This window comes from Ostrea edulis, chromosome 5, assembly GCF_947568905.1.
Source record: "Ostrea edulis chromosome 5, xbOstEdul1.1, whole genome shotgun sequence".
Lineage (NCBI taxonomy): Eukaryota > Metazoa > Mollusca > Bivalvia > Ostreida > Ostreidae > Ostrea > Ostrea edulis.
In genome coordinates this window covers 10,048,902-10,061,317 of record NC_079168.1, presented here as the reverse complement: position 1 = coordinate 10,061,317, position 12,416 = coordinate 10,048,902, and the positions used below count along the sequence as shown (strand labels likewise).

The following is a 12,416-nucleotide window of genomic DNA, read 5'->3' as shown; positions in this document are numbered from 1 at the left end:
TACTGTTACAGTATTGTTTTGTTGTGATCACGTGGTTAAATAATCTTAACTAATAGGTTTCGTAAGTTTATTATTACTTAAGAGAACAAGCTTAATTTGGACATTTATGAACATTTTATGTATTAAAAGAATGTCTGTACAGATGAAGGCAATTAAAATACTTTTAATAATATATGTAATCCTGCTTTATGAAGAAGAAAAAATGGGCCGAATCCAACGAACTTGATGATAAATGAATATACCTACGTACGGGAAAATATAATTTCACAGCGTAGCGAGATTGGAATTGAGTTCTTAAGTAGCCTTGGGGTTCAAAATATGTGTAGATAATAAAGTTGTTTGGAGCATAAAAAATCTTCCAGTTCAAACCAGTGATGTTTTACAGGTCAGCTGAAATATCGATCGTAACAAGTAGAGAGAGAAAATATTTAAGAAAGATAATAACAGGGAAAAGGGTTACAGTTTTAGATTAAATTTATGTACATTTTGACGTACATTCTGAGGAGGAAAACTGTAGTCAAATTCTGTGTGTATGTATGACTCTCCAATGTTTGGCACCATCTTGTCAACAACTTTCACGCACTCATCAAACGTACCCAACCAACTTACTAAGCATCTTTAAATATCTAAGACGAATCTTATAAAAATTCAAGATGAAACGTAATATTCTACATCCATTAAAACTTTTAAAATTTTTTACAGTCACTTGGACGTAGTGCGTGTACTAATCATTTAACGTTTACATATAACAATGTACAGACACACTTACACTTCTGGTTAAATCCGGGTAACTTGAGAAAACCTTACCTGATTCACCGCTCGGAATGTAGTAAGATGGACAGGGTAAGTCTAATATGGTTCCATTAGGAATGGCGTCAAAGCACGATATCCCGTCCCAGGTGATGCTGCATTGGAATTCTGTATCGGATCCCGAAGTGTTGGCTGCCTTTTGTCTTTCGCAGCAATCTCTGGCTGCTCTGGAACACGACACCCAACGCTGACAGTCGTCTGCCGTCAACCCAGTACAGACCATTGCGACATTCGTTGCATTGTCAATTTCAGGCACAAGGGAGTAACCTGTGGGAAAAGCCCTATTAGCGCTATTTGACACAAACCGGTAGTGACTTGAATTGAGAACTGGATCCCACAGAACTACGGATTCTTCACGGAAATACATCTCTAGGAGTCTGTGACAGAAGAGAGCAGTTGTTACATTGTATATATACTCAATACCGTAAACACACGGGGGCAGCATTATCCATCCGTTGGTGTTATAGTACAAACCTGGTAATACAGCGCGATCGTGCTTTCGCATTGAGAGGAGACAAAGGTGCTATTTTCGAGAGCACACATCTTATGTTAAAACATAACACCACAATCAGCGACTATAATTCGCAGTAAATGTTGACATACTGTCCTATTTTGGACACAAGCTTTATTTTCTGCAGTGTGTACATCCGACAAACGGAAATAAAGCTGTTACCCAGCGCCATCTGCAGAAAATTTACAATAATGAGTGTATTTAGTATCAACTCACAAATAGAAAAACGTATTGTACATGTACAAAAGTTTGGCATTTTTTGTCATATCGTGAGAGATAACATTCACACCACCTGGTTCATACAAATGTTCGTTTGGGTTAGCTTATTGAATCTGACAAAAACACGACGAACGGTACAGATCAGACAGGGATCTGCGATATAATGATTCTGAAATTAAATAATTTTATGATCAATAGAAACGGAAATGATAAAAACTCATTTCAGGTTTAATGCTGTTCCAAACAAACAGAAATGATATATGATAAAAAAAATATTCAAGAACAATTTCATTTCAGCTAACGATATCAGGCTCACCTGAGCTAGAGTTTTGGAGGAAACTTTACAAATTGTCCTTTGTCGTCGTTAACTTTGAACAGCACCCTGGCAACAAATCGTCTAACATAAAGATGCTACTTGTACTCAAAGTTTGTACTTTTTTCATGACGTCATGACTTCCACTGAGATGACGAAGGGATAAAAGGATTTCAGAGCTTGATCCCAGAAACGTTCACTCGAGAGCAGCGAGGATACAGTATTCAAGCATCTATAAATAGCGTGGATTAAAGGCATCCATAAATAGTAAAGATTAGAAATATTTTAGATCGTAGAAATTAAAAGCATTTTTAGATAGTAATGATGTAGATTCAAATGTGTTTGAATCAAGACTCCCTGGACTAATTTGGAAATCTAAAAATGAGTGGGTTTTAAAAAAAAATCTTTCCAATGGCAACTTTAAACATTCCAGTTTGTCTACATATAGTGATATTATTGTAAATAATATGTTTTATGCATTTATATGTAACAATACACCGGTACATTATTTTGCTGGCTTTGTGACGTAACAATACACTAGTACATGTGTGACGTTAGATTATCTCTTGACGTAATAAATTACTGTATGACGTTATCAGTATATTGTTATTATCGTTAGACGTTTCACTTGTATTAAACGAATCATAAGAAAAGATAAGAGAAGATTCAGATAACACTTCAACATGTAAGTGCTGATATCTTTCTGTTTTGATTCGTTTTTTCTTCATCGGAACTTGGGTACTGTGAAGGGTGAAATCCGGCGTTTTTACATTAATTATGGCAGATCTAACTGTGGTAGCGGTGATTGGACATTCATACATCAGAAGACTTTCAGACACGTTTTTAAAAGTTAATTCGGGTAATGTAAATCTTTGTTTAGACCAAAGCCGATTCTCTGTAACAATTCGTGGTCAAGGAGAATTAGCAGTGAGAGGCTTAGCGACATCTAATCTGTGCAAATTTCTCGAGCCCCAGACATTTGTTTTTCGCAAATCGGGGGCAACGATGTGTTACTACATTCACCTGCAAGGCTTGTAAGAGACATCATTTCTCTTACGGACTTTCTGATCCATGGTACGGGAGTCAAACACATGATTGTAGGTCAACTTATTCGTCGTGACCCCAAAAAATCACCGCTAGGATATAACGACGCGGTCGTTGAAATAAACCTGATCCTGAACTCTGCGTGTGCATCCTTACTAAATGTGACATTTTGGAAACACAAAGGTTTTGGGATAACCTCCAGTACCTTGGGCCCGAAGGAGTACATCTGTCTACAAAATCTGTTAACAATGAGCCAGTACCTATGGTCAAATACCTGAGCAGCATTAAATATGCGGTGATCAACACTTGCAGGCGACTAAGGCCATTATATAAATTAATTAGATTATGTTGAAGTATGACATCGTCTTGCATCGCATGTAGCTCTTAAGTTTACAAATTGCAAGACAAGTTTATAGATTTTAAGAACATTTAGGTTGTGATATAAATAATATTAATGTCATGGGTCAATGTCAATACAAACATTTAAAATATATATGAAGTTGGCTCTCGAAATGCATCGAGAATAAGGATTTCTAAGTAATCGATATCATTTGTCCAAGATGTTACATATGTAGTTCATAATATACAGGTGTACGATCTCTAAGTAATCATGTTGCTTTTTTAAAGAAATTGGTTTGCTATGTGAGCTGCCAGTACATAATCTCTAAGTAATTCGTGTTACTGTTCTAAGATGTTAGTTCACTATGTCTCAGTACATGATCTCTAAGTAATTCATGTTACTGTTTCTAAGTTGTTAGTTCACTATATTTCAGTACATAATCTCTAAGTAATTCGTGTTACTGTTTCTAAGATGTTAGTTCACTATGCCTCAGTACATGATCTCTAAGTAATTCATGTTACTGTTTCTAAGTTGTTAGTTCACTATGCCTCAGTACATGATCTCTAAGTAATTCATGTTACTGTTTCTAAGATGTTAGTTCACTATGCCTCAGTACATGATCTCTAAGTAATTCATGTTACTGTTTCTAAGTTGTTAGTTCACTATGCCTCAGTACATGATCTCTAAGTAATTCATGTTACTGTTTCTAAGAAATTGATTTGCTATGTGAACTGCCGGTACATGATCTCTAAGTAATTCGTGTTACTGTTTCTAAGTTGTTAGTTCACTATGCCTCAGTACATGATCTCTAAGTAATTCATGTGACTGTTTCTAAGAAATTGGTTTGCTATGTTAACTGTCGGTACATGATCTCTAAGTAATTCATGTTACTGTTTCTAAGTTGTTAGTTCACTATGCCTCAGTACATGATCTCTAAGTAATTCATGGGACTGTTTCTAAGAAAATGGTTTGCTATGTGAACTGCCAGTACATGATCTCTAAGTAATTCATGTTACTGTTTCTAAGTTGTTAGTTCACTATGCCTCAGTACATGATCTCTAAGTAATTCATGGGACTGTTTCTAAGAAATTGGTTTGCTATGTTAACTGCCAGTACATGATCTCTAAGTAATTCGTGTTACTGTTTCTAAGATGTTAGTTCACTATATATCAGTACATGATCTCTAAGTAATTCATGTTACTGTTTCTAAGAAATTGGTTTCCTATATGAACTGCCAGTACATGATCTCTAAGTAATTCATGTGACTGTTTCTAAGAAATTGGTTTGCTATGTTAACTGCCAGTACATGATCTCTAAGTAATTCGTGTTACTGTTTCTAAGATGTTAGTTCACTATATATCAGTACATGATCTCTAAGTAATTCATGTTACTGTTTCTAAGAAATTGGTTTCCTATATGAACTGCCAGTACATGATCTCTAAGTAATTCATGTGACTGTTTCTAAGAAATTGGTTTGCTATGTTAACTGCCAGTACATGATCTCTAAGTAATTCATGTTACTGTTTCTAAGATGTTAGTTCACTATATCTCAGTACATGATCTCTAAGTAATTCATGTTGTTGTTTCTAAGAAATTGGTTTCCTATATGAACTGCCAGTACATGATCTCTAAGTAATTCATGTTACTGTTTCTAAGTTGTTAGTTCACTATGCCTTAGTACATGATCTCTAAGTAATTCATGTTACTGTTTCTAAGTTGTTAGTTTATTATGCTTCAGTACATAATCTCTTATGTAATTCATGTGACTGTTTCTAAGAAATTGGCTTGCTATGTGAACTGCCAGTACATGAACTCTAAGTAATTCATGTTACTGTTTCTAAGTTGTTAGTTCACTATGTCTCAGTACATGATCTCTAAGTAATTCATGTTACTGTTTCTAAGTTGTTAGTTCATTATGCTTCAGTACATAATCTCTATGTAATTCATGTGACTGTTTCTAAGAAATTGGTTTGCTATGTGAACTGCCAGTACATGATCTCAAAGTAATTCATGTTACTGTTTCTAAGTTGTTAGTTCACTATGTCTCAGTACATGATCTCTAAGTAATTCATGTTACTGTTTCTAAGTTGTTAGTTCACTATGTCTCAGTACATGATCTCAAAGTAATTCATGTTACTGTTTCTAAGTTGTTAGTTCACTATGTCTCAGTACATGATCTCTAAGTAATTCATGTTACTGTTTCTAAGTTGTTAGTTCATTATGCTTCAGTACATAATCTCTATGTAATTCATGTGACTGTTTCTAAGAAATTGGTTTGCTATGTGAACTGCCAGTACATGATCTCTAAGTTGTTAGTTCACTATGCCTCAGTACATGATATCTAAGTAATTCATGTTACTGTTTCTAAGTTGTTAGTTCACTATGCCTCAGTACATGATCTCTAAGTAATTCATGTTACTGTTTCTAAGTTGTTAGTTCACTATGCCTCAGTACATGATCTCTAAGTAATTCATATTACTGTTTCTAAGATGTTAGTTCACTATATCTCAGTACATAATCGCTAAGTAATTCATGGTACTGTTTCTAAGAAATTGGTTTACTATGTGAACTGCCAGTACATGATCTCTAAGTATTTCTTATAACTGTTTCTAAGAAAGTGGTTTGCTATGTGATCTGACAATTCATGATATAAGTAAGTACTGTTTCCAATATGTTAGTTCACTATGTCTCGGTACATGATCTATAAGTAATTCATACTACTGTTTCTAAGATTAGTTCACTATGTCTCAGTACTATATCTCAAGTTATTCCTGTTACTGTTTAAATAAAAAATGGTTTACTATGTGATCTGACAGTATATAATTTCTACATTCTACATTGATGTTACTGTTTATAAGACGCGAGTTCACTAGGTACCAGCATATGATATGTTCTTTCAGTAATCGGGGTTACTGTTTGTAAGTAATTGGTTATTTTGTGGACTGCCAATACGAGCTGTTTAAGTAATTACAGGCATCGATTCTAAAATGTTAGTTCATTATGTACCAGTACATGATCTATAAGTAATTCATGTTACTGTTACAGATATAGTTTACGCTATTAATTTTAAGAGCAACTAAATTTGGCAAAAGCTTTAGGTTGGGAAATATCATGTAATTGTAGCAGGGGCTATTTTCCTTATAATTTTGAATTCATACATACATTGTAACTATAATAATAGTTGCATTTTCCTCAGTTGTAACCATGCCGAGGAAGCGGCCAGTCGCACACGAGTCTGCCAAACAAAATCAAAAAGAACGAAAATTGATAACCAGTCGGCGAAAGCAGTCAATCAGCCACTAAACATCGATTACGAGAAATTAGCTGCAGATATTTTGAAACAGCAAAATGACAGCAAGAATCAAAACCATGTAGAAACGGAGGAATCAACAGAGTCAACTGTAGCTCAGTCCTCTGGCATCGTGGATCAGCCGAATAGTCCTGACACTAGCAATAACATCTCTACTTTAATTAACCAAATATTTAATACAGAGAGCTTTCAGGGAAGCTCCATACTTGGCCAAACAACCAACACACGTTCCATGCCAGCTTTTGCACATTTGACACCGATAGCATGCGACTTAATACAAACCTCTCTCAACCCTGCTACAAAAAGGCATATCTACATACATGGGATAAGCTGTGTCATTGGTCAGCATCAAAGCTTACTCTCCCATTGCAAATCTCTACAATTTGTAACTTTTTGGCTCACCTATATGAAAACAATTATTCGGCAAGCACGTTAGCATCACAGGTTTCCGCCATTTCATTTCTTCATAAAATTTTAAACTTGCCAAACCCATTTTCTAGTACAAAAATTGTTAAAAGGCTGTCAAAAATCATGTCATGGGGCAGACTCGCGATTCCCAATAACAGGAAATTCTCATGAAACTCATCAATGCCATACATCATACATGCTCCAATTTTCTTCACCGTGTTTTATTGAAAGCATTGTTTCTCACTGCCTTTTTCGGATTTTTCATACTAGGGGAATTAGTTACGAAGTCAAAACAGGCTATAGTTCAAGTAATACAAAGGTCAGACGTCCATTTCGAAGCAAAAGAAGAGAAGTTAACCAGTGTAAGCTTAATTTTACGTCATGCAAAAACTATGCAAGCTGACCAATCAATTACTATATGCTTAAAGGTCCAGCCTGACAAGGAATTCTGTCCAGTTTTGCTCTCTTTCACTATTTGCGTAAATTCAAACATTCAAGTGGTCCCCTTTTTTCAGTTTATTAACGGGGCCCCAGTTTTACATTCATTTGTTTCAAAACAATTAGAGGCAACTATTTCATTCATGGGTTTGAATCCAAAAATTGTACAAAGGTCACAGTTTTCGAATCGGAGCAGCAACACATGCAGCTAGGTTAGGTTTTTCTGAAAATGCGATACAGCGAATGGGTCGATGGAAGTCCGATGTTGTTAAGAGATATATAAGGACGGGTTCTTTTACTCTTTTGATCTAAGGAGTCAGATTATGTCTGTCATATTCCCCTGTAGGTGTCACTAGATCACTCAACATTAGATGGGTCAGATTATGTCTGCCATCCTCCCATGCAGAGACCGTCTTCAGATAAACATTAGATGGGTCAGATTATGTCTGCCATCCTCCCATAGACCGTCTTCAGATAAACATTAGATGGGTCAGATTATGTCTGCCATCTTCCCATAGACCGTCTTCATATCAACATTAGATGGGTCAGATTATGTCTGCCATCCTCCCATAGACCGTCTTCATATCAACATTAGATGGGTCAGATTATGTCTGCCATCATTCTATGACTCTTAGTATATGTAAGTTATTAGTGATGAGTAGGCCAGATTATGTCTGCTACTTTCTCCGACACCTGTGCTGCTAGTATACATGTACTCCTGTATGTGCTAAATAGGTGACACTGATGTAATCCAGGTCATAGAATCAGGAGTTTTGCTGGCTATTTGAAATTGTATAAGTATTCTGTTGTGTTATGTATCATTGAATTTCCTTTTCTCAAGATTTTCTGATATCAAAGAGGATTTTCTTTCCTCTGGCATGTTTATATGTTGTTTCCCTTGGGTGGCGGAAAATCCAATGTTTATTGAATTTTGGTGGCCTATTGTTTGTTGCCACCTTATTTTTCATCCTAGTGATTATAATTTTCACACTATATCTTAACATGTAACTTTGGGAAATCCTAAACCAAGTCTATGTACAATTTGATAAGAAAGTAGGATCTCCCTAATTGTTTATCTTGATATCTTCTTGTCATTAATAAATGACAGTTTTACAACTACAATAATTACTTGTTTGTTGAGATGAAAAATAACTAGCTGCGGGAAACATGTTTTAACTTCTAGATTTATCATATAGAAGGCATAAATATAAATATGCTATACTATCATTCGACATCTAGTGTACATAATTATTGTTCACGAGATCGTGACTAATTGATGGGACCTATTAAAGCTCCAAATGTTTGAATTACCACTCTGGGTGAACACAAAAACTCCGGTGAGACTTATCACCCACGAGCCTGTTGTAAGCGTCGAAATAGTATGTTTGTAAACAACGGAACAAACTAGTTCAAATACTGTGATGGTTTTACGGTTCCCTCCCAGATAATATGAAAATCCGTTTCATCTCACGCACGATTAACTGTACATACTTGAGTCGGAGTAATTTTCCAGCTACGTCAATTACAACCACACAACGTAACAAATAATGGTTTATCGTATTATACATTCGTCGTAATAGTGCAGATGCAAGGACAAATTGTAATGGAATAGCAAGAAACGAGATGCAGTTTCGTCGTGTAAAACGTGTCCATACGAAATCAAGCGTATATGAACATGCATGTATGCATCTGAAAATGACAAAAAATAGGTAGTCAACCAAGTCTGGGGGTGAAATAAAAATTAAAATCAACTCTCTCTCTCTCTCTCTCTCTCTCTCTCTCTCTCTCTCTCCTAGTAAAGCACTATATAAGTATACCACTTAACCTTAACGGCTGTGAATTCTAACAGAAATGAAAGTTTATTTAATGTAAACATAAAAACAAATCTGTTTTGAAAGTACATGGAAGTATATGCTGCAACGATTCACATCGGTATACTATTCATAGAGCATTAATCGCTTCATCAAGTAGCGGCTCCGTTCATAACTTCATAACACAACACATTAAAAATATGGCAGCATAAGGCGTTCATACCCTCATGTATTTTTAAAATGAAATTTATTTCTTAAAATTACACTCAGCTTGTCTACCTAAAATACATGGTTGTGCTTTTCAAATCATTTACATTTGTTTGAGTTTACGAAACAGAATTCATAGGTTTTCATCTTTTCTTATATTGTTCTACATTGTCAATATAATGAACAAGTGAACGGTAAAAAAAAACAAAAAAACCCACAGTGATCAATCTCATAACTCCAAAAAAATTTATAAAATTAAAAGTAGAGCAAACACGGACCCCTGGACATATCAGATGGGGGATCAGGTGCCTAGGAGGAGTAAGCGTCATGTAATCTTAAGGAACAATGCTGAAAAGATCAGTTTCCTACTAAATTCCAAAATTCACACAATCATGCCCGTGACCCTCTGTCTAAGTCAAACTGACATCATGGACCAATTTTCACCTCAAATTAAATATTTCATGAGTATGCCATATTGCGAGTAGATATCAAAATGTTTGTCCTGTCAAAAAGAATGCAAATTCCCCAGTCACACTTATTGTTCAAATAAAGATTTTGGTTTTATGATTAATTAGGAAAGCAATGCCAAAGCTTTCAGGAACCAACATTTTCTCTAGATATATATTTCAAGAGAGGAATGTTTGAAATCTAATAGAAGGTATTCAAATATAATTTGTTCAGGAGTCAGAAATTGGGTTTATTCAAGTTTACATGTAAATGTAATCATTATTTGGTTTTTCTTTTATATTGTTACATTTCTGCTTCAGTAAAAATTTACATCTCTTCTTATAGCTGTTTTAAAAAAATAACAAAAACTTTGGTATGCCTTCTATTAATGTTTTAAAAGGGTTTAAGCATTATTTATGTCTGAATACGTGAACTTTTAACATTGATTTGATGCATATTTTCAATAATTAGACGATAAAGCATTAGAATGGATTTGGTTGACTTTTTTTTATTTTTCATGTATATCATATAAACGTATATGTTACATACATGTAGGCTTAGGAACTGTGCTAGAATAGGTAGAGAAAATCAAGCCAGTTTGATATCGGCGGAACGTTAAGGTTTGACGTAAGCCAGCTATCTCGCAAATATTTACGATTTTCAAGAGATGTCAAGCAGATGACGGGCGCGAACATAAATACAACAGGTGTTATTTATTACAAACGTTTTATCTCGTTTACAGCAAACAGAAACCACAGGAAAATATTGCACAACCTTCTCTTCCCTCCAGTATATTTTTTAATTTAGATAAGATATCCTATATGATAATCATCTAATAATGTTTCTGAATTTATTTTCATTTTCGTCTATCTCGTATTTCAAGTCAGGATTATCATTGTATATGCGCGCAAGAAGTAAAAGGAGTCAATATCCGATAAAGAATGCCAATTGAATTTAAGACGAAAGTATTTCAAACATTCACTAATAAGAAAATAATATTTACATTGGTGCAGAATACATGTATCTCGATGAATTATTGAGAAATATTTTCAAAAGATCGACATAAAAAAGGAATTGTAGCATAATCAAGAAAGAAAAACATGTTTGATCACCGACATTCGATCTTCGGGAACTTATGTTTGATGTTTAGAGTTAACGCTCTTACCGATTTAATTAACAACTGGGGGACGCGTCGGGATTCACTTCCGTGGCGATAACGCCGAATTTCGTCTGTTGTACGAAATATTGGATCGTGTGATTGATTGCTTGTTTTACGTCCCGTCAAGAATCTATCACTTATATCAAGACGTCACCAGATGTAGGTGAAAGAGACACTATAGCTCATTTTCCACATTTTAATAAAGTGTTTTTTAAAACTTGTTTGACACGCTGTTTTTTGACTATATTTAGATCTAAAACTTCATAGTTATTTCGGATTTCAAACATTCCGGTTGAGCATCACTGAAGAGACATTATTTGTCGAAATGCGCATCTGGTGCATCAAAATTGGTACCGTATAAGTTTTACATTCATTAAATGATAAGAATCATATCGATACTCAGTATGAAAATTGTGAACAATTTGGATGCATCAATTTGCTCTCAGCTGCACTTTGAAGATCATCCGGAATTCAAAAGTTTCTTCATGCTGACTCGGACTTTGTAATGCTTATTTACATCACGTGATTTTTAATGACAGCGAAGGTGTCGTGTAAAAAAAAAAAAAACTTAGGGGGTTCATCCTCGCCTTTCAAATATGAATATTGTTCCCTGCTTCTTCTGATTAAGTAATTAAAAATCATTATTTTAACAGAAACCCTTCCACGTTCCTATTGACCATTGTTTTTACAATAAACACGTGTTGTGTTCAGATAAAAATAGCACTTACTTTTAAAGCAGTGTCTTCGCTAGTCCAAATGGCAGAGTTAGAGAGAGCCAGGACCCCCTCCCTTTTTTCACCACAAATTTGTGAGTAAAACTCCATATTTGACACCCAAAATGGCTGTGTACTTTGTTTTTTAATCCCCCTTCGGAAATCCTAGATCTACCACGGAGTCCTGCGTGCGTTTCTCCTAGCTCTTTGTTTTCCAACGGTCATACTGATCCCAAAGTAAGTTTTAGTTCACGTACGAGTTTTTATCTCATTCTATTTTTACCTCTTTCCTAACAGAATCTGTCAAAATTCTGAATCTATCCACTACACTTTCTCTCACTGGACGACATGCTGCACTGTTTATCGTCTATGCGCATGTGTCTGAAGACCGATAGGAGGGGACTCGATATTTTTTGTTTGTATAGGACATCAAAGAGTATTAATTTTTACGTTAAAACGAGAATTTTATACTTTAGATAAGTGTTTTTTCGCAAAGTTCATACATTCAGCTATGCAACAAAAATTGAGAAAGCGCTGGGAAAATTGTCATTTCATGATTTTTGCGCAAAATGGACTGTAGTGTCTCTTGAAGTACCACAAATTTTGACCTACATGTATGTTAGGTGATTGGAGCCGAGTCGGTAAGAGTTCTTTAACGTACCAATGCCTTGCGCGACACGGAACCT

At 35.1% G+C, this 12,416-nt stretch overlaps 1 protein-coding gene across 4 annotated transcripts in view; it reads right to left on the bottom strand.

The window, feature by feature from the left end:
* LOC125649534 (calcitonin gene-related peptide type 1 receptor-like) overlaps positions 1–12,089 on the bottom strand; it is a 35,276-nt gene extending 23,187 nt beyond the window's left edge. The window contains exons 1-3 of one of the 4 annotated variants that reach the window (XM_048877118.2): positions 11,746–12,089; positions 1,857–2,085; positions 808–1,709 (exon numbers count right to left, since the gene is read on the bottom strand). In XM_048877118.2, coding sequence (XP_048733075.2) covers positions 808–1,315 — 508 coding nt within the window. In that variant the 5' untranslated portion in view covers positions 1,316–1,709; positions 1,857–2,085; positions 11,746–12,089. Of the gene's footprint in view, positions 1–807; positions 1,822–1,856; positions 2,086–11,745 lie in introns of those variants that run through there. The other 3 variants (XM_048877119.2, XM_048877121.2, XM_048877120.2) reach the window with 3 other exon arrangements.
* Positions 12,090–12,416: the final 327 nt, after the last annotated feature.